This window comes from Myripristis murdjan, chromosome 5 (assembly GCF_902150065.1).
Source record: "Myripristis murdjan chromosome 5, fMyrMur1.1, whole genome shotgun sequence".
Lineage (NCBI taxonomy): Eukaryota > Metazoa > Chordata > Actinopteri > Holocentriformes > Holocentridae > Myripristis > Myripristis murdjan.
Window position 1 is genome coordinate 21017603 of NC_043984.1, and position 22757 is coordinate 21040359.

Genomic DNA, 22757 nt, shown 5'->3' on the forward strand with positions numbered 1-22757 from the left:
CTTATCCCCAGCTCGAAGGTCTCACATTGGTGGCTCACTTTCAAGCAGGGGTGCACAAGCTGCACACCTAACTTGGCCTAGAGCAGATTATGTTCAAGCTCTCTGATCCAAATGTATAAAAAACAATCCTCCTCAGCAATCAATTCTGAAAAAAAAATTGGCATCACCACTTCCAGAGGATTCCATGGCCTTTATTGTAAAAAGTCCCCTTACAAATTGAATTTACAAATTGAAGAAAAACATTGCATTCAGATGAATGACAAAAGAACTGTACAGGGAGATACTATTTAAATAGATAGGTGTTTAGAGACCAGCTGAACACTTTTTACGTTTTCTATGATGATCTATTAGAGATACAATAAACTGTATGTCTGCAGCATTTTCAGGCCATTTGCTTTATAGGTATCAATGATGAATGACATTTGTGGTTGTATATGAAGTGCAGCTGAAATTCTTTCATAGGATTTCGGAGTGATTAGTGCAGCAGATTGCACTTTGGTACCATTACATGTGGCAGATTTTATGAACAGACAATCTCATAGCCTCATAGATACATTATATTGTTTCAATAGTAAGTATAGTGTCCTTTAAAGGATAATTACAAATATTTTTAACCTGGGGCTTACTCTCGAGTTTTTGGCATCACAACTTGACTGTGTTTATTTAGTCACATACTTCACTGTAAAGCTTTGCACACACGAGGTTCACAGTGGGTGCTGCTCACCAATACAAACACAGTTTCCAACAGCTGAACCCCAAAAAAGTAATGGAACACATCCTTTCCACATAATAACACTCGTGGTGCAATTACATGGGTTTACACAGTTGTGACTGAACAACCGTCATATGACATTTCAGGTATAACAACAGCCCATTTGATACTTTTAGCATTGCACACACACTCCCTTGTTTAGCTCCCGGTCCTCTGCTGCACTCACATGATGGCAGGAGAACAAGCTTTCTTTGCTCAAGTCTGATATTGCTCACATTTTACTCGCTGGAACACCTGCATCTGGAAAAAACCTACAACCTGTACAGCAGCTGGGCTACAGCAGCAGAAAACCCCCCAGGGCTCCAATTCTGTCAATTAAGAACGTGAGGACGAAGCTGCAGTGGACACGTAATCACCAAAACTGGATGACTCGGGAGTGGAAAAAAAAAAAAAAGACGATGCCTGGTCCAATGAATCCTGGTTTCTGTTGAGACATGGTGATGGCACGGTCCGAGTTTGGCAGAGACAACATGCCACCCTGCCTGATGTCTACAGGACAGGCTGGTGGTGGTGTGGCGGTGTGTTTTCTTGGCTCTCTGTCAGTTGTTTTAGGCGAAGTCTGGTTGTTTAAGAAGACTTACATTCACATAATTAAGTTTCCACCATATACTGGAACTATAAAGTGCTTAAAACAAAAGCATATGGCGGAATTTATAGAAAACCTTTAAAATAGACTCAAAATTCAATGTAATTAATTGTAATTCATTTCAATTTTGGTATATACCTGAGAGATGCAACTTTTGGCTATGGCTTCATTTTCAATATTTGAATCTTAAAAAAAAAATTCTAAAATTTCTAATGCTGAACTAGTAACAATACCTGCTTAATGTACTATGGTACTTTATGACATAGTTCAACATTATTTTGGTCTTGATAGAATTTAATACTAATACTAGATGATTGTTCTTCATCGTTTCCCACTACTGAGGCATTTGCATTTTGAGCTGATAATCCACAAATTTAGAATGACAAGCCTCAAAAACATTACATTTGACACGCTGCTGAGGTAAAAGGTGTCTTCTTGTATAAAAGGCTCCCTTGTGTACAGCACGGTGTCATAAAAAAATTCGGCATGTCATTGTCATCAGTTTAAATACTATGTGTTTTTTTTTTGGAGTTGTGTATGGCACATTGTCAGATACAGTGAAAGCCTGGGGCAACATTTCGTCACACATGGATACCAAATATCTCAGTAATGGAAAAACATGCCAAGCATTTCTCAGAGGAATGACATGACAAAGCAAAAATGATATTGTCAAAATAAAGAAAACGCCAGCATAAAGACGTCCTTCAATAATGACAGCTCTGCATTGGTTTGGTGCTCTTGGCCGGACTTCGAGTATTTTTTGGAGTCTAATGCCAAGCAAAGTGAGCTCTCCATCTTTACAGTATAATGGCAGTAAACTGTCACTTTGATTACACAGTTAAGAATTGTTGTAATAACGTGAAATTTGCCTTTGAAACTGTTGAGATTTACTTCTATAAAGAACAAACAGTTGTGACTATATTTGTGCGTTTTAAAGGTCATGACCAGGGTTTGGACTTGATTTTAACAAACTGTTATTAAATTTAATTCCATAACTGTCGATAACTGCTAATAGATGTGGACTAGAGGGATGAAGTTTCTATTTATTGCACAACTGTCATAAAATACTGCATCATTATAGGAATGACACCACGTTAGAGTGAAACAGCAGAACTGTAGAGGTACAGCTAATTTTCATGATGCATACTAATGTTAACATTTAGAATGCTACATCCAAGTCAAAACCGAGGAATTAATCTCTGATGATCATCAGTGATGTGCTTAGGTGGACAGAGCAAACCACTTTTCAGGAAGAATGTCTGAGCAGAATTTTTTGAACTAATTACAGTCGCCTCTAAGCGTCAGTAATGCACCAACAAAAGCTCAATAAGTTGCATTAAACCTCTTATTTCGAAGCAGCACAGATTTCTGGGCGAGACAAGGAAGACGATTTCACACAGATGATGCTCCTCTTCTGAGGACAAATGGGGTCCAATCTGTAGTTGGGGGTTGCTCTGTCTAGCATTTTATCCTCTTCAATATCTTGAGATCATATGTTGACATTTCCATTTATTTTTTTTTATCACATTCTGTCTGATCCATATGTCAAAAATAGTGTTATCGCCCTTTTAGAGCGCTGATCTCCTCAAAAACTATTTCAATACTAAGGATTTTCTCAAGGCACTCATGCAATTTTAATATACATTATTTTGATCCTGCCCATTCCTCCTAAAATACATAACATCACTTGTGTCATTTTCAGTCCATGAGGGAACCGTTGTAAATTCTGCTGAGGTGACTTCTCAAGTAGCATGTTGAAACCAGCAGATGTAGAGAGGTATTAGTGTTACATCTCCAAAATACACTAGATCACCCGTTTTTTTTTTTTGTTTTTTGTTTCTTTGTTTGTTTGTTTGTTTTTTCAACTAAAAGCTTTAAGTAGAGTTCTTCCTTTCCGCCAGTCTTCCTCTGATTACAGCACTTTTGTTTTCCTAGTTCCTTGCATGTCCTCCAGTCTGATCAGCCACTGAGGGGGTGTAGGTCCACTCTGACTTTCTCCCCAGTGCTCATCATGCCAATTGTCGGGTAGAAACCCCCCGCTGGTATTGCAACCTCTCTCCGGCCCACTACCTTCCCATTGCGGGTGAAGAACACCTGTTCAAACACAAGGGGGCAGCGAAGCAATTATTTTCACTGTTCACGTTTTAGATTTGAAGAGTCACTAAACCCCAAAATCTTTGTGAAGCCTGACTAATGCTGAAATGTAGGATGGCTGGTGTTTGGTGGCAGGTGATGTCACCACCTGTTGTGATCTATGGGTGGTGACATCACCTGCCACCAAACACCAGCCATCCTTCTTTTCACCACTAGAGGTCAGGCTTGACAGAGATTTTGGTTTGGGGTTTAGTTATTGAGCCCAGAATGCTATGTTTTATTGCTCGGTTATTTCCTGGTCTCCACAGATTTCACAGGGCATCTCACCGTGACCTTCCTCCCGTCCACATCTTCTCCATCCTCCTCTTCATCGTCATTATTTGCATAGAGGTCATTCTGAACCTGACTCTGCTTGGGCCACGCATCGAGGTCCCAGTCATCCATGTCGTCTGAATGATGACACAGAACATAAAAGCAGGGGGAGACAGATTAGAAAGATGATCATAGACAAACTGTGTGATGAGACTCATGTGTGTCCATTCTGGCATTTCTGTGTGTTTACACTCAATAGAGGACGCTCACCTCCACCGTCACTGATGTAGTCACGTGGAAACATGATCCCACAGCCCATAATGTCCCCCTCAAAGCAGCGTGGGCCAAAGGGGTCCCCCACACCGCTGCCATGAAACATCTTTCCATCATCTGCAAAGAGGGAGAAGTCAGCTGACTGGTGCTATGTTAAAGTAAGTCATCATGCATGACTGTTGTTACTGTTTTTATTCTTATGAAGATACATGTGATATTTTCTGTAAATACATTTATCTGTAAATACAAAAGAAAAAAAAATGTATATTTTTTCTGCAAATAAATGTGTTTTTTTATGTCAGCATACACAAGTCTTTATATTGCTAAAAAGAAAAAGGAGAGAATTGTTTTTCTTAAATTATTGTTTATTTATTAGTGTAATACTTTAGTTATGGACACTGTCCTTATGTTAATAAAACCAAAATATTGGAAGACATCTATAAGAAGAAGAGAACCACGTGAATGAATACAGAGATGGTTGTGGCTGAAAGAAAACTGACATTAAAATATTTTTAAGCATTGCCTTGCAAAGATAAGAAATAGCCTCAACAAATAATTGTTCACCAACAATGTTTTACTGTATTGGGGTTCCTCTACATTATTAACTGCATCAAAAACACCTTCAAGAGACACACCGCTTGCTTGAGCAGGGTAATAAATCAGTGCAGTGAGAGAATATGACTCAGCGTGTCAGTGTTACGTCTATAATGAGAAGAATAATAAGGTTATAATGAGGGTATGGTAAGAGGAGAGTCTATGTTCATCTGATTGATGCCGGCTCATGCAATTCAACTCAGAATCTATAAACATGGCTCAAATGGACAAAAATATACCACACACCATTTAGGCTAAGACCTTGTAGCAGCGCCATGGGTTTGATTCTGGCCTGGGCCGGTGGCTGCATGGCATCCCCCCTCTCTGTTATGTTTCATTCTGTCTCTTTGTACTGTATCTACATTCGTAGTGGCAAAGTGGCTGTCAATGCCGCAGTAACATGACACTATGCAAGTTAGAATTGTTAAATAAAAAGTGCTGTAGTACAAACTAACAAGATGTGTGAGAGACCCACTACTGAAACTTTAACAGAGGCTCTGAAAACAGCAGGGGGTGGAGCTACAGGAAGACGAACAGCCTGTCGATGAAAATGATTGCTACATCCCTGTGGCCTAGCTCCAGGTGTCTGAGTGGGACTCAAGACGGTGCACAGAGCCTTGCTCATACTGTGCAGCTGGTAACAAACAATGACTTTAAAGTGAATATCATAAACCACGTTGCGATGGCTGCCAACAGATTTGTGACCCACTTCCACAACAACATCACAAGTGAGCCAGATGGCAGCGATAGCAGAGTTCCTCAGTTCAGACTACAGCAGGAGACTTTATCACACAGAATATTTTCATGTGATTTTAAAACTACCACAATATGTCTTGCCTCTATTTGCATTTAAATCCAGTACCAAGTCACAGAACTAATTAGTATTTGATACTCTGTGAATAAATACTTTATCTGACAAGTTCTATATACTGTGCCGATGAAATTCATTACAAAAAGTTTCTGTCACAACATCTGCTGACCACCAGGGGGCAGCAGCAGACTAAGATCTGCTCTGGTGTTATTCTGAACTGAATATTGTTTGTGTCTACAAACTCAGTCTTGGTTCTTACATTTGTAGCATTGGAAGAGGCTTTATTTTGATCGCAGAGAGCAATTAGACTGTTACTGTTAATCGATCAGAGTAACAGAGGGAAAAGAAATCACAATGTCAGATGATGTGTGTCTTTCACCAGCACTCACCTGCATGGTAGGCAATGGACCCTCTGCTCCAACCAGGATGTCTGTTTTTGGGATAGTCCTGTGAATCAAATGAACATGAAATATCAACAGGACATCAACTAATGTGTACAGCGTCTTCACTTCATTTCATATAATTTGGTGTGTGTGTGTGTGTGTGTGTGCGCGCGCAGGTGTGTGTGCAAATAAATATAAATTAGGTAGCTTTAGGTAAAATAAAACCAGCCCTGAACTAAAATGTTTGTTGGAACATCTGAGAATTAATCAAACAGCATTCAAATAGTATAAATGGCACATGGAGAGACACACCATGGGGCTGTGCATATCACTTTTATTTTATTTTTAAAGTATGTATTTACGGGGTGGGGGTTGTCAGACTTGACTATAAAAAGGAACTCCAAAGCACATGCTCCTACCCTCTCTGGGGTCTTTCTTTCCTTTTCAAACAACACGTTACCCTGTTAGTTTGCACAGGGAAAACTGACAATCAAATTTTGTTTCACGCAGTGTTCAGTGTTCCAGATGCAGACACAGGTGTTTCACCAATGCTGCCTGACAGTGGGCTGGACTGACAGGTTGGGAACTTCAAGGCCTGCATCACAAACTAACCCGGGCTAGTAGATGACCTCAGACAGGGGCGGAAAGGACATTAAGATCTGTTTACATATTAATTGTGAATTGACAGTGATATTGTCGTTTATCTAAAAAAAAAAAAGAAAAAGAAAAAAATGCATGGTTAGTTATAAAAAAAAAAATGGAGGAAAACAGTAATTTCACTAAGAAATAAAAGGGGGTTGTGTGTCATGAAGACATCAAACAAACAAAAAATATATAATAAAAACATAAAATAAAATAAAACAGACACTGTCAGGAAAAAAACATCAATGGGGGATTTCACTTCACTAAAATGACAGTGACTTTTTATTGAGGAAGTTAATTCATTGTTTGGCATGAACAACAATAAGTGTGAAATGAGAGTTATAGGAAACCTGAACATACAATAGCTACTGAGCAATTATACCTGGCCTGTTAGTAGAGAAGTGTCACGGAATTAGATGATGAGGCCGATAATCTTTTATGAAATCTATTTTGATTTTAAATCTGTACAATAATTACAAAGGAATAGCTGATTCTGTGCCCTTTTGAGCTCTGAAATAACTTCTGCCTCCACAGAAGTCTCTTACTTTGCAGGAGTCTACTTGTTCTCAGTTTGCCCAGTTGATCACCATAATTTTCCCCTGCATTCAGTCTTATCAGGTACTGCAAAGTATTTGGCCTCTCTGAATACAACTGACAAGCCAAACTATTCAAAGGACCTTTTTTCTGGCAGCCTGAAGAGTCATTTCTGTGAATATGACTGATTATGCTAACAGCGAGCTAATGCCTTCGGGGAACCTGTGATGCTAATCAGCTACATCACATCACATCGGGACGGCATCACCAGGTTCAACAACAGCACTACTTTCTACTCAGAGATTGTTCTGTGTGATGCATTACAACAAAATCAATCTTTTGTTGACCTGCCAGTTTATGGATTATTCCAATATCACAGTTAAGACAGAGAGAAGTGTTAGCCCCTATAAGCAGAGCATTTAACTGGTAGCTGAAACCTGCAGTATGATGGAGAGATAGCAGCAGGCATAGGAATACTAGGCATCAGAAAGAGAAAGGATGAGGAGGGCAAGATGACGGGAATATAATGGACTTTTTAGAAAATTCGTCCTAAAGAGAAAACATGGAATATGGATACAGTGAAGAGACTGGGAGTTTGTAATGAATGGTGTGTAGATGTTGAGCTAGAGACAATAAGAGACAAATACCGAAGGCTAGAAATACAGGGGGGCAAAGGAATGCACCATAAACAATTGCTCCTTTATCTAATATAAAATGAGCAAGAGTTGAGCAACTTGAAACTGCTTTCAACACAAGTGGGCTTCAGCATTTGTCATCCTGGGAAACAGACACCTTTGTTTTGATTTCTGCAGTGAAAAGGTAATGGGTCCCATCAGCAGACTGATGAAAGGATGTCTCATGCTAGCTGGTAGGAGGTGGTGGAGTTGGAATGAAACCTCAGGAATGACCGATTGATGGATTTACAAGGCCCCACCAAAACCGCAGACACCTCCAAAAAAACAATTCCTGGAAAACAATCAGTGAAATGACAGAGCTCTATTCTCCAGAGCGTCCAGCCTGGGGGCTCAACATGCACTCACACTAACAGGTAGAAACGTAGGGGGGAGCTTAACGTCAAGGACAGGAAAAGGAGAGCAGCACAGTGATGAACAATGATGGGTCATCTCCGTGTGTGAGCAGGATCACAGCTGGCAAAACACCACTGCTATTGTGAAGGCTGACGCTCGACTGATGAGTATGGAGCAGACCGACTAGAATGGGCACTGTACATCCTAGGAGAGCAGCAATATTTACGCCACGCTTCATTCCTCTCAATCCACCATTTAACTGACACAATGACTGAATCTTAACCATTATGCTACTTTAATTATATCAAACAGGATGTGCAGAGTTCATGTTGATTCCATGCGAGGCTAAAACCCGGTGACTGCATCTCTGTTGTGTAAACATCCAACAAGTCTTTTCACAGAACCGAGTGATTACTACATATTTCCAAAATATGCATAATTAGTCGCTGTCATCAATTATGATTAGATACTCGAACGAACCATTCATTCAGTTAATTTGGATATCAACCAATAATTGCCTAGCCTGAGGAACTACTGCATGTGTTACCTTTTTCATATTTTCTTTTGACAGGCCGCTGTCAAAAGAAAATATGAAAACAACAGTCATATTCCAGAAAAAACATTTTTAATAGACAATAAATAGATCCCCCTGCTGACTATATTGTCTATGAAAATATGTTTATCTTTAACCACAGATTATTATTAGTCTATGCTCTATGTCTATGCTCTCTGGACGCTATACTTTCCCAATGAAACTGACGCCTGAATTTGACGTTTTTGTCCAATTAAGACTTTTCCACTTTCATCACCATACGAACGAGCTGATTCCTTGAGTTACAACAGTCAAATGAGTTACAAGACACAAGAGGCCAGCCCTAACCCTGTGACAGGAATACTGGCACCAATCCTGGAGGAGATTTTAGTGGCTACAGCATGGGCCAAGCATGGGCCACGGCCTTCTCCACACTCCCAGCTAGACGGCTAAGTGGAGAGCTGCTCTGCCATCATTGCACAAACAGTGGGCAGAGGAGCTCGTGGCTCACCTTAACCTTGAGAAGCTTAAATTCTCCTCTGCATGAAGAGAGGAAAATTTTCGATCTGGCAACCTTTCCTTAAGTATTCCGCAAATGTGAACTCAGTTATCTCAACATGCTGCCTATTATCCCAGTCACCCATCTCATGGTACTTTAAAGGATCTTCAATAAACAGCATTACTGTGAGATTAACCACATCCAACTTTCTCCCATTAAGCTTAGGCTATAGGTGTTCATTTTAGTACTATCTTTGTAGTTAATTATATTATTTGTCCAATTTTCTGTATCGTATGATGTATGATGAGTGCTGTTTTAAAAAAATAAAATATCAGTATAAAAATTTTAACATTTTCTTCATGTGTTTGGCAACTGACCATTAGAATATAAAGAAAATTGGGAAAGTAAGACAGGCAGAAACTGACAGAAAGAAACAGAATGGTTTGAGGTTGTCACCCTGCATGGAGAAACCTTGTCCCATATTACTGATCCCCCATACTCCACTGCAGTATGTTATCAAGTTAACATAGCGAGCTAGCGCGTAAACAACCTGTGGTTTCTATGGAAAACCAAGTGAGAGGCTAAAATGAGACAATATTTATTCTGTTGTTAGCTTTTCCTCTCTCAGTCATTCATCACTCGGACTGGAAACAGTGAGGACAGCGTTGGGTTAGTGTAAGAGGGGCGACAGAAGACTTTCCTGCACTGACAAATAACCACAAATTTAAACATATAATAATACAATGTGTCAAAGAGAACGATAATGATGATATGTTTACTAGAGGATGGTTGTGATGACAAAAACAAGGAGACTCTTACCCTGCGTGCCAGCCCCAGGGCGATGTAACACTTCTCTCCAGCGTTTGCGATCTCCAGCTCATAGTAGTGGCAGCGCGTGCTAAGAGGCCGACGAGCCTGGGCCAAGCCCACATCCACAATGCTCTTCCCTTTGCCCACATACTCCAGCAACTAGAACACCAAGAAATACATGTCATGTTGTTATTAAAGACACACAAGCAATGGCAACGTTGATATTCCACTGCTCCACTGCAGAAACATGCAGTGGAGTCTTCATATTTAACAACAACCGTGTTAACACAATCCACGCTACCCATCGCCTCAGCTTTGATACACAGCTCAGCAAACTTAAGAACTATACAAAGTGCATACACTGCAGGGCAAATTATTTAATGATAACACCATTTTTAAATGATGTCAAGTGATTTTTACCACAATGTATGCTGTCATATTTTTCATAAGGTTCATAAGATATACCTATGTATCTGTGATCAGCCAATATCTGCTGACACTGGCATATAGCTGTAATTGGCAGGCTCTAGAAATGACATTTTCTTTTTGAAGCTGAAGTGCACGTGTCCTGTGAATGGCTGACCTAATGTTCAATAAGATGATTTTGAAACCAAACCATTGACATAAATGCAACAAAGTGATCATTTCTAATCTATTCATATCAGTTCAAAGGAGGTATAAATAGAAAACCTAACAAAACAGGATCTAGGCTAATAACTGGAAACCTGAAGCCTGCATTTCACACTGCAATCTACTAATTTAAATATCACACTGTAAGGTATCAAAGCATAGTGCTTTAAACTCAAAACCCTTCAGAGCCCACAGAAAAGCACTGATGTTGCCCTTTAATGACACGTCTCGTATATTCAGTCCGGATGGCTTTCATCCGGCAATGACACGTGTGAATGTGTAAATAATGAGTTCCAGGGAATTCAGACTGTAACACAGGACAGGGCTGCATTTGTAGAAATCAACGGTAATTAAATGTGTAGGAGGTATGCAGGTTAGCTGCTTCTGCCCAAGGGCTATTCAGCTGCAATCCCCTCCCATCCTCTTTCACTGCCCACCCACGTCCCCATTACAACACTGAGCTGGATAATGCCAGACAGGAGGAGGACAATGAGCGGGCATGTCTTGATTTCACCTTTGGGAAAATATCTGCTTTACCTGGTTATCACGTTTTACTGTCTACTTATACATTTACTGTTTAACTCTGGTACCATATCTGTGATTAAGTCTTATTTATTAAATTTCATCTAAGACATCTGGTCTGTCCTCATTTCTTTTTTTTCTTTTAGTTGATTATTTTATAAATACACAAACATTTATTTCATATTCATAGGAAAATTACTGACACTTTGTATAGGTGAAGTTTTTTTTTTTTTTTTTTTTTTTAAATACCCCTTGTACTTAAAATGTACTCACATTTATGTATACAGCATACTAAAGGGATAGCAGAGTAGAGATGGTGAGGTGTGTATATGGCAGGTCTTACCATAAGACATAAGACATATCAGTGTACTGCACTGCTCCTCAGTAAATCTTAATGAAAACTGAATGGACTGCATGGATGATGGAGTCGCATTATGACAAGTAAGTGGCTTCTCTCTTCTGAAAGACAGCTGGTAAATGACTCAGTCTGTCAGTATGCCAATTAGTGTGATCTTAATGCAAACTAAACCTAGGAGCCAACAAATATTTCAGATTTCTATTAAATAAGTATCCTAGACGAGGACTCACATGGAAACATATAGACAGACTGTGAATTGTGAACCTGCTGTTGCCTGTGACACAATGCCAACATTTATTGGGGAGACAGATGTACTGATGTACACACTTGACAAGCTTACTGCGTCTATAATACTACCTTTTATTTAGGGATAGGGATGCCACGATTCTTTATCTTCTTTGTTTAAACATTCTCCATTTATAGCACCACAGGACTTACCGTGCCAGTCACCTTCACGTCATGCAGACGGGCCCATTCATCCTCATGGCTATCCACTATCATCAGTCCATCCTCCTCCTCCATGCCCCACTCTGCATGCAGGTCCAGTCGTACCTCTTCCCCCAGTGAGTGCATCCCCACAGCAGGGTAGAAAGCTTCAGGAGATCCTGGGATCTCTACATTGCCTACCTGGACACAAATAAAAATACAGTGCTGCTTAGGATGAACAAGCTGGTGACTATGAACTAAGAAAAACAGGGTGCATTCACTTGTAAAATGAAATGGATGAGTCAACTGTACATCTGAGGCAGTATAGGACAGGAGGGGAGAACTTACTTCCTTGCCATTTTTGGTAAAAAACACAGTAATCTGTCCATCATCGAAAGAGTCCAGGTATATTCCACAGCCAATTCTGTCACCTTGGTTGCATTTTGGCCCAAACTGCTGTCCTACAGTGTTGCCATTGTACAGCCTGTGGAAGGACAGGGGGGTGAGGTTCAGCAGCTGAGCCTGAGAGGTTTTTTGGATATTTGGAGCGATTACCACAGCAGAGGATATATACTGTTACTCACCTTACCCAGTGTTTGTGAAATGATATAACTTAGTCTTATTCCAGCAACGCAAACCTATACACTCCTTTCATTTTATAACATTTTGCGACTTTTGTCAAAGTAACCCCTATGTAATGTTGTTGTTTTACTGAATTTATATAATTTTATATTAGAATCAACACCAGGAGAGGGTGAGGAACCCTGCACATATCAGAAAACACAACATATTGTGCAATGAATAATGTGATGTTTACTGTCTGACAGGAGCAAACAAGCTATTTAAAAGGGCTTGTCTTTAACCAAAATGTTAATGTGTATGTACTGTAAGCTGTCTCTGTAACCTGTCTCCAATTCCTACAACAACAGGCCAGTTTTATATTCTCAAACTGAATCTGTTTGTGACAAATGACCATTTATGTGCAGGTGTCCCAATAGGACCTTTACCTTTTCCTATATTAATCTAGGTACAACTCAATTAAATACTTGTTTGTAATTTATATGTACTGTAATTAGAATTGTGGCTATGGGCAAGCGTCCTCCCACGCTCCTGGCGTCCATCTGAAATACACAAACAATAGTTCTGAGTCAACCCCGTTATTATTTTGTTTGTGCTCTCTGTGCCTTAGTCTGGGCAAAGTCTCTGGTTTCAGTCTCGTGATATGAATGCATTTGGTCTTCAGGTTGGTTGTTGCCTTATAAGACACTTCAGGCTTACAAAATTTACATGTTGCCACTCTTTTGCTCAATATAGCAGTGGCAAAGCTGACACATTTGAAAAATTATCACAAATTCAGTGCCATCTAGTTCACTAAATGCCTCTGTTTCTGCCTTTCATATGCCTCTATTCATCTACCCTTTTGGTTTTGTTGGAATCATTACCGGCATGTGTCAGAAGGCATATTTAAAGAGAAATCACTCTTTCAAACATATAATTACAAGCTTGAGGAGCAGATATTTAACAAAATTAAAATGTTCTGTTATGTAGAATGTTGGTAAGAGGACCCAAACGCAGGAACAGGGGCAGGATGACTGGTGAAGATGACTTTAATAAAGAAGTGAAGACAAAAACAGGCTGCAACAGCACACGGAGAACATGCTGGCTGACAAACTACCAAGGCTAAGACCATGACTAGACAGAGGACTTAAACACACACAATTAACGCAAGTAGGCACAGGTGGCAAGGGGAGAACTGACATGGGGAGCTGACAGGCTAGGTAAACACAGAAGGTGGGCCGTTTTTCCACACACATGTGCTGGCCTGGCTCTACTCGGTTTCACTCAGCACGTGAGCCCAGTGCGGCCGGTATTTGCATTTCCATTACAACAAGGCGACTGGCTTGAAGCCCTGTCAGTCACCCGTGGACACGTTGACAAGTCTTTCTTCCTTTCTGTACCAGCACTCGACATGAATGTTTTATTTTCAATAAAATCAACAAGACTAATTTGAAATGGCTGCGTCACATGAACAAAATTATTGTAACAAAGAGATTCACTGAAAAAATGTTTTTTTAGAGGGTTAGATTATCAACTAAAGTACAACTTTCACGAGAGTTGTTGCAGGTTGCAAGCAGCTCTGTTTCAGAGTTGTTCAATTTCTTTCTCTGACCAATGAGTGACGACGAAGCTGACATCGCCACAGCCCACTTGAGGGCTCGGCACAACTCGGTGTGCTTAAACTGGTAAATGGAAATGCAAATCAGCGTGGCACGGTTCGATTCCGTGCAGCCAAAAGTGCCAATGGAAAAACAGCACAGCAGACTGGGTTAACAGGACATACGTGACTGCACTTAACAAAAGAGGACCGCAGGATGGAGCTGCAAACAAATGTGTTTTTGTGAGTTTGTTAGTGCAAAAGTTTCATTTCGTGTTACAGCTTAAAACTCATGTGAGAGAAAATAAATGTTACATGTCCAATGCAATTTACGAATATGTTCTGAGGGAAATTTCAGAGAAGCATCAGTGTTTCAGGCATGTCACATACTTGCCATCATCAGCATGATAAGCGACAGAATGTGGGAGCCAGCCCGGCTGATGGTCCAGCTTGTAGAACTGAGGCACCAGGCCAACAGCAATCATCCCCCTCACTCCTGTATCAATGATAGTCACCTGCAAATCCCACAAGACACAACAGAAGGATTACAACTTCACCTGAAGTGTTTCTGTCAAGGAACTGTTTTCTTTGAAACTCCAAAATCATTTCTCAAAACCAAAAACATGATTTTCTTGGGTTATTTGAAGGACAGTTCAGCCAAATCTGCCTCGTTTCATTATTAATTCTCCTAGTAAACCAAATATTGCAAAGACATGAGATTCAGCTTCAGAATAATTTGGGGACTCTTTTAAAAAGACTTTTAGACTTTAAATATACCTTTCAAAACAGAGAGCAACAGGTCATAAGCTACAAACTCTGCATATGTGTATGAATCTCTGCTCTATTTTTTGTGTGTGTGTGGGTGGGGGGGGGGGTGTAAGTGTGATGCATTATGAAGTGTTATTGGAGCAGAACAAGGGAGGAAGGTGTATGGGGGTGTAGCAAGAAAACTGGTTGATGAGTTCAAGGAGGGAGGGACTGGGATGGAGGAAATGTATTTTTTTTTATCCTACTTTTCATGGATATTCTTGGGTTGATTACGTCAGACCAGGGCTGTTCATCCCCTGAAAATTAAAAATAAACCGCATACATAGAAATAGAAATGGGTAGATTCAGTAAGGGCTTTTGGCTCATGTCATGCGAGTATTTCTGGGTGGTTCCACTGGCCAACGCAACAGCTGTACGCTGTCACTGATGTCACTGCGTCCAGGGCAGAGCTTGTTTATGTTGGCGAACGGCTGATGCACAGCCAACGGAAAATGTTTTCTCAGAACATTTTTTTGTTAACAATAATGCCGCTAATTAGGATTATCTGACATCATAACCATGGTAAATGCACTGGTTTTCACCTTAACATGACCTTGGGTTAGTCTGGCAGATACTTCTGTCTCTGTGCTGCAGTTTTGGTTTAGTAACAGGATCTCACAAGTGCAGCTAATTACAGCCTTCTGACATCGGCAGCCTGAGCCACAGCAACATCTTACAGCCAAAATCAAATGGTTCGTCCCTGTAAAAATATCATCCATTAAAACTTATTTTAATAATGCTTGTTTTGTCGCCATGGAACTGTCATAAAAGTTATTCAGTCAGTCTGCCAAAGATGGCTGCCAGTTGCCCCAATGCTGATTCTATTCATTTCATTTCTGAGACTGTATATAATATTCACAAATACATAGATAGTAATTAATATGTAAAGAGCAAATAAAAATAAATTAAAACAATTATGGTTGTGTGGTTAGTTAGGATAAGTGAGGATCATTCAGACTAAACTGACTAAAAAATGTGGAATAAGCATGGTTGATGGTAGAGTGTACGTGGCTCTCATCATTGCAGTATCTCACTGATACATGCTTACATGCTTAATTCACATTTTCTGTCAGCTGATAGGGTTCATACACACCTTCCATTTCAAAATTCATTCATCCATACTTTTCCAGATGCACATTTCCAGACTTTTCTGTAGACTTTTTTCGGGCTATATCTGACTGCTGATAACTAAATGTTTATCAGGCCTGTAAATTACTGAAGCCTAAAACAGATGATACGCCCAGTGCAGAGGGCATTTTGAAAAGCTCTGTGCTTTCTGCCGTCTGTGTGACTGTAAATGGCTGCCTCACCCATGTTTGATGTTTGATTTAGCACACAATATACACACAGCTTTTGTTTTGCACTTTGATCCTTCACTAACCTTTTTGAATAATTTGAATGGGTCAGCCACTCATCTGAAAATTTGCATTTTCCCGTCTTGTGGAGCATGTGGAGCACAAACAGTCAAACAGAAGTGTACACCGAAAACAATAGCCTGGAATGGAAAAGATTTTCCGTACACTTCCAGACCTGTAAATGATCAAAATTGTATTCCATACTTTTTCATACTTTTCCAGACTGTGTAGGAACCCTGTACTGAGTCTACAGGCTTCTCACATCAATCGACCCTTGACAATTTTGCATAGTGTATCTTTAAATGCCACTGTATTTTGCTGTTTAGTTGTTGAACTTTGTGGTTAAAATAGTAGAAGTTTTACCTCCTGTTAACTTAGTGGCAATTCCTCAAAGGGTATTAACTCTTTGAAAATAACAATATCACATAGACATCAGAAGTAAAAAAAAAAAAAAAAAACACCAGTGGCAAACTGGCCAACATCCTCATTACCTAAAGTGAATACTGACCATGATTATATATGACATCATCTCCAGGGAGCACTACATGGACACATTGTAATCGGAGCACTGGCAAATCCAGGGCAAGGAAAAGAGGAAACTTTAAGTCCTTTCCCATGACCTCACCACCACTCTTCTCAGACAATACGTCTCTCTGTTCTGTCGGTGTGTAACTCTCAGATGGCTTCTCAAATCTAACCTCATATCTATGATCAGCACCCGCTTTTATTAACATTTATTGGCATATATGCCCATTAACGCAAACAACTCCCTCCTCCACAAAGTGAGTCACGTAGACATAAAGCATACAGGTATAATGCATACAGATGAGGTTGAGATGAGGCTCAGCTTCACTTTTTGGCTAAGCATTGTGTGTGATTTTAACAAGTTTGAACATGATCGCTGGTGCTAAATTCTCCAGTTTCTCAGGGAATGCCACACATCTGGGATGTTTTCACACCACAGTATCTAGAGATTGCTCAAAATAGCGTAATAAACAAACAAGCACGCCATTTGTCATAAACTGTGCCCTATTTGGCTCTGTGAAACCAAACAGAAAACCAAAGTATGAGTATCCCATGCCAGGGATTAGAGCTCAGGATTCCTCAATCAAGGTTTTCTGTTTTACCAAGTGTGGCTGCCTGAGAATCTTATACATATTATATCTTTGTAACAACTGGCTATAACTGGGCATAGTTTTTTGGTTGTTCATTTTTGGGTTTAATAGAGCAGCTCCTCTAACCCCACTGACCAGCCGAGAGTGACTTATACTGGCTGTTGGTCACAGCTAAAAACACACAGACAGCTGGAATCCTGCAGGCAAAAATGCCTCATTGATAAGAAAGGTCAGAGGACAATGAAAAGACTCACTCAAGTGAACAGGCTGGCCACAAGTTAACGGCTCAGTACAACAGCAGAGGGTCACAAGGACATCTCAGAATACACAACTCATTGGGCCTTGAAGCAAACGGGCTACAGCGGCAGAGGACTGTCAGCCAAGACCTACACCATGATCGCTGGAGTCTGCATGTGATCACAAAGACTGAAGGATTCAAGACTGTAAAATACATCACCCGGTCAAACAAATACCAGTTCAAAAAACTTTACGTACGCAGCTCTGCTCAGGTGTGACATGAATGTTCCTCTGTTTCTCTTCAGTTTGGGGATCCTGTTAGTTCAGAATTTTAGAATAAATCTGAGCACTCAAGAGGGAGATGAATTTCAAAAGCCTTTATTATCACATGGCTATTCAATTAAAACATGCCAACGCCTTTCAGCCCCTGAAATGCACATCCAGGCCAACACATTTCAATGACTGAAACGGGCTGGCATGTTTTAACTGTAGCTATTTCTTCAATATTCATTTCTCTCTCGAGTGCGTCAGATTTCTTTTACAATTGTAAATACCAGTTTCTGTTGCGACATGCTGTTAGCAGGGTCAGAATCTGGGGAAAACAGTATAAATTCATGGATCAACTCCAATAGTGGGGGTGTAAGAGGGAATTTTTCTTGATACACTTTCAGACACCTTGGCAGCATCGAAGTATTGTTGCCGAAACATCATATCCCCTCACAATGCAGCAATTCATGCATCTTCAGATGGAAATTTCCAGGATGATGAGAATCCACTGTCATCTCCAGAAGGTTACACGGACATGACTTTGGTGCTAGTTAACTACACTGCCAATGGAGCTCCTGGCTGAACCCTTGCTTCCATGAAATCAAGCAGTTCGGCAGGTAAAGGGGCTTCCTACCTGCTTCTAGCTTGTGTCGCCAAACATTTTTCATGTGAAATGAAGCTTCGCCACTAATCAACACCATACTGTTGTCCCTTCTCACCAATCACATCAATAGTTTTGTATCAATTTGGTGCACAGAATCAATCTGGTGCACAGAAAATGGTGTAAAAAAAATCACGAAGAAGTGATTGGTTTACTTTTGTTCTGGGACTGGACTTCACTGCTGAGATTGCCTCTGGCTTTGGCGTCTTTATCTTTGGCATCTATGACGCTTGAAGATTTAGCAATAGCTTCAGCAATTATGTTCGGTCCCAGCACACAATGTAGTGATCATTGCCAAGTAATTCAACTAATCTGTTTCCAAGCTGAAAGATCTTCAAATTTTGCTTTCCAAATAGGGTAGTGCATTTCTAAGGTGCTATTCCCAAGAGATATGATAATTTCCTGTTGATTATGGCTCAAGAAGACGTGGGCATGCAGCCAGACACAATGGTCTGCCAAGTCCCTTCTCATCGTACAACTAGGCCTCCTTTGCAAAGCCTGCTCATTAATCTGGCATTTTGTCAGTTATTACACAGTAAGCATATCCCACTATGTACAGCCAAGCCCATATTGGTTAAGCATTACTTAAGTCCAAGGACTTTTTATGATCCCGTCTTTATTTAGTCTGGACCAACTCATGTTAGAACAAAATGATAAATACATGGAGTGATCTGTCATGCTAGATTCTTTTAAAATGAAAATATTTTTGATAAATGCCATTATTAAAATAACTGCAAGGTATGAAAACTTCAACCAACAAAATTTGACTGCAGGAACTATGTTAGTTAGTCATCAATTAGCCTATAGCCTAAATTAGTAGTTTGTTTGTTTTTCTGTTACAGGTTAGATTGTCCTAATTTCAAGCGGTACTCAAACAAGATGCATGAATGACCTTAACCTTTCCCTGGCCAGGTATTTTTAATTTTGCATCTCTATAATCAGAGTATATCATTGACGCTTACTTCAAAATAGCGGTTTCCTTTCGATAATGGCCTTGGAGCCACATAACAGCCAACTTCATCTGAGTTCCCTTGATACCTACAAATAGATATAAAAATGACAATTAGAAACAAAAATATGGCTATGATTTCAAACATAATGAAAGCTTTAACCTGGTGTCAAACACATATCTGACTAATAGTTGATGCCAGTTAAAACTCTTGGACTGATTTTGCTCATCACTGATACCTCAGTATGTCTCCGTCCCTCAGCATCCTTTTGAATCGCTCCCGGTATCGCACTGCGCGCACCTCACGGATTTCTCGGATTCGCCGCCTCCAGTTCAGAAAGCGATAGTGGAGGTTAATGTCGTCCATCTCCTAATATTGTAACAGTCTAGGAAAAAAGGGAAATAAATCAAATGTTGTTTTACAGATATGGCCAATGTGATCACACATAGCTGTCTTGTTACGAGCACAGGATATGATTTAACCAGGGCTCACAATCATCCCAATATCCCCAAAACACAAAAAACATATTCAAGACAGTCAGAATTCTTTCTGAGATTTTGTTGTGATGTGCGACAGAAACGCACTTCATCAGCCCGTCCTCTACAGTCACGTAAAGTGCTTCCTCAATATTAACATTACCATTTTAGGACTTTGACATTCATTGACACTTCTATAGCACAGCTTAAAAAAAAACTTAAAAAAAAATAAATAAATAAAAATAAAAAACTTGATTCAACTTGATTGCAAGATACTTTTGCAACTGCATGCAACATCATTTAAAGTGAATGGAAATGGATAGATCCTGTCAGCACTTGGCACCCAGCCTCAAAAGTTGATCACAGAACAGGATACCTGCCACACTGTCTAGTAGGAGGCTCAAAATAACCAGATCAGATAACCCTTTCATTTCTACCAAATTTTGAAGCTGCCTTCAAAAACTGATTGAACTCCTGGAGCTTCAGTTGGTGATGAAGAACAACTGTGGGACAAAATAGCTGCAGTATTGTGGACCATCAGAGTGTGACGTGTATCAGCACAGCCATTGCATCATTTAAGGAAGTTATGGAACAAATGCAGCGAGAAAGGGACAGCAATGGATGTATTCAAATGACAAAATGACAGCACTGATCCCTCTTAAAAAGACTGAGAAAATATTTGACCATGAAGGGATTAACATTGTCATATCATAACAAGAAGCACCCAGATTCAACAGCCAGGACAAAAACCGTGCTTTCTGGTTTTTGTGGGGTTTTCTGCTCCCATTTCCTCCCATGTTATGAAGAAGACATGCCAGCAAGGGTATCCTGGAATATTTTTACCCCAGTGATGGACTGGTCTCTCCCTGTCTGCCATCCAATGTATGCTGATATAGACAGACATGTGTATGTTAAACGTTTCACTCTAAAGTAAAGATGTCTTCTTCCTCGGTTATAATACAGTTACACAGGACAGCCACGGCATTTTGCTTAGTCACCTTGTTTTGTAGTTTCTTTCTTTCTTTCTTTCTTAGAAAAAACGTGGAGCAGTGAAATGCCTCTACCTCACTGAGGGGTTGAGGTGGGTGTGTGGGGGGTGCTGGTGTGATTTTGGCAGGTCAGGACTCAGGTCAGACCAACCCAGGTGAGCTTACAATCCTACACAGCCAGCTTTGTCTGTACGCATTCAGATTCATACTTTCACATCAAAACATCTCAAAATGTTCACATTATTAACCACTGGACGAGTGGGGGGCATCTATTATTAAGGCAGAGCAAACGTGATTTCGTCAGAAAAAGCTTAGCGAGGTGTGTTTCTTGGTTATGCTTCAAACATGAAGAGTAGAGGGAAACGAACATATTCACCGACGATGACAAAAAGGTACGAGCTCAAGTACGACTGAATCAAATAGTTGTATTTATCACTTCAGATCGAACTGATAACTTATTTTTGTAAATATAAACAAACACCCAACTCGATCACCTCGCAAGTACGACTAGTGGTATGATAAATCTTTGGTTTCACCATTTTACGAGCCACACCTGAAGGTAGCATCACATTTCTCAAACTACAACAGACTACAACTAGCACTTCGGCGGCGGTGCTAGCTGGCTTAACGTAAATGTCGGACTGTGTGATTAATAACACAATGTGAACATGAATATACCTTAAGTTATCCACACATTATCCAAAGCCCCTCGGAATCACATTAATTCCTCACTGTTTAGTAACTTGTAGCGCGTCGTCCTTTTGTTTTCGTTTCCAATTTTGACGAGCTGAGATCTGTCACTTTACGTCGAACATGCGCTGTCGGAAGTCCCGCCCACTCGACCAATCAGATCAAAGGGCAAGTGCGGGTGAGTGTCTTTAACCCATGGCGTGCTGACACGCATGCGATACAGACCTGTGTGTGTGTGTGTGTGTGTGTGTGTGTGTGTGTGTGTGTGTGTGTGTGTGTGTGTGTGTGTGTGTGTGTGTGTGTGTGTGTGTGTGTGTGTGTGTGGCATTGTACGGCATTGTTTTGACTAATAGCATTCCACTGTAGAGGAAGACTGTCTCGCCTTTGTAGAAAATCCTAACGCTGTACAGAAGAAACAAGTTCAGAGGTATAATTGAATGAAGAGTCGCCTCACAACTATGTCCAAGACTATCATTTATGTCGCCTTGTAAATTTCCTCTGCTTGAATAATCATGGAAAGTTTGACTCACTTTTTCTCGGAGAGCTCCAGTGTAATCAAAAGTGAAACTATTACTGTGCTTTTTTATGTTCTTTTAATAATGCTTTTATTGTTTAATGGATTCTGTCTTTTATTTTGATGTTGTTAAGCACTTTGTAACTATGTTGTGAAAGGTGCAATACAAATAAAGTTTATAATAATAAGAGGAAGAAGACAAATAATTATTATTATTACTTGTGCAGTGCCTGTTCAAAACATGCCTCTTCGCGACAGGCCCATTGCTTGTCTTTTGCTGCTTGCAGCTACCTGGAAACAGCTTTTCTGGACATCCAAACAACTTCACAGTCAACACTGCACTTCCGTGGGTCCTCAGCAATATACCCACCAAGTGTGAAATTGCTTGGATGAATAACTGTCAAGATAAATGAAGGACGAAAGAAAGAACTGAAGGAGATTCCTTACATTTTAGTTAGACTAGTGCAGTGCACGTTTGAAAAAATGATGCATGCAGATAAAGGTGAGTGAATTCTCCTTTGATGCCATCGACCATGCCATGTCGGTGCAGATGTTCCTGTACACTCTGCCAGCCACTCAGTTATGGTGCTCCATGTATGCCGTACCTGCCAGCATCTTGCACCCTGCTGTGCTGTGCTGTGCTGTCTCAGGGACATCTTGGCACAGCCTGCAACTGGGCTCCTGCCTGGTATGGTAGACCTTAAGGCCTGCTTTTGTACTGACTTTCAGTCCAGC

The 22757-nt window shown here is 40.3% G+C and overlaps 1 protein-coding gene across 2 annotated transcripts; it reads right to left on the reverse strand.

Moving 5' to 3' along the window:
* Positions 1-175: 175 nt before the first annotated feature.
* On the reverse strand, positions 176-21647 carry LOC115358838 (SPRY domain-containing protein 3-like). 2 transcript variants are annotated; one of them, XM_030050914.1, is made up of 11 exons: positions 21551-21647; positions 19592-19738; positions 19366-19441; positions 14352-14476; positions 12155-12290; positions 11819-12007; positions 9880-10029; positions 5832-5889; positions 4035-4154; positions 3780-3901; positions 176-3452 (listed from the first exon to the last, which is right to left on the reverse strand). In XM_030050914.1, exons 2-11 carry the CDS (start codon positions 19717-19719, stop codon positions 3318-3320), a joined length of 1239 nt encoding a protein of 412 aa, XP_029906774.1. In that variant the 5' UTR covers positions 19720-19738; positions 21551-21647; the 3' UTR covers positions 176-3317. The 2 variants fall into 2 exon arrangements, with proteins under 2 accessions (XP_029906774.1, XP_029906771.1); XM_030050911.1 differs by having other exon boundaries at positions 21497-21647.
* Between the last annotated feature and the right edge of the window lie 1110 nt (positions 21648-22757).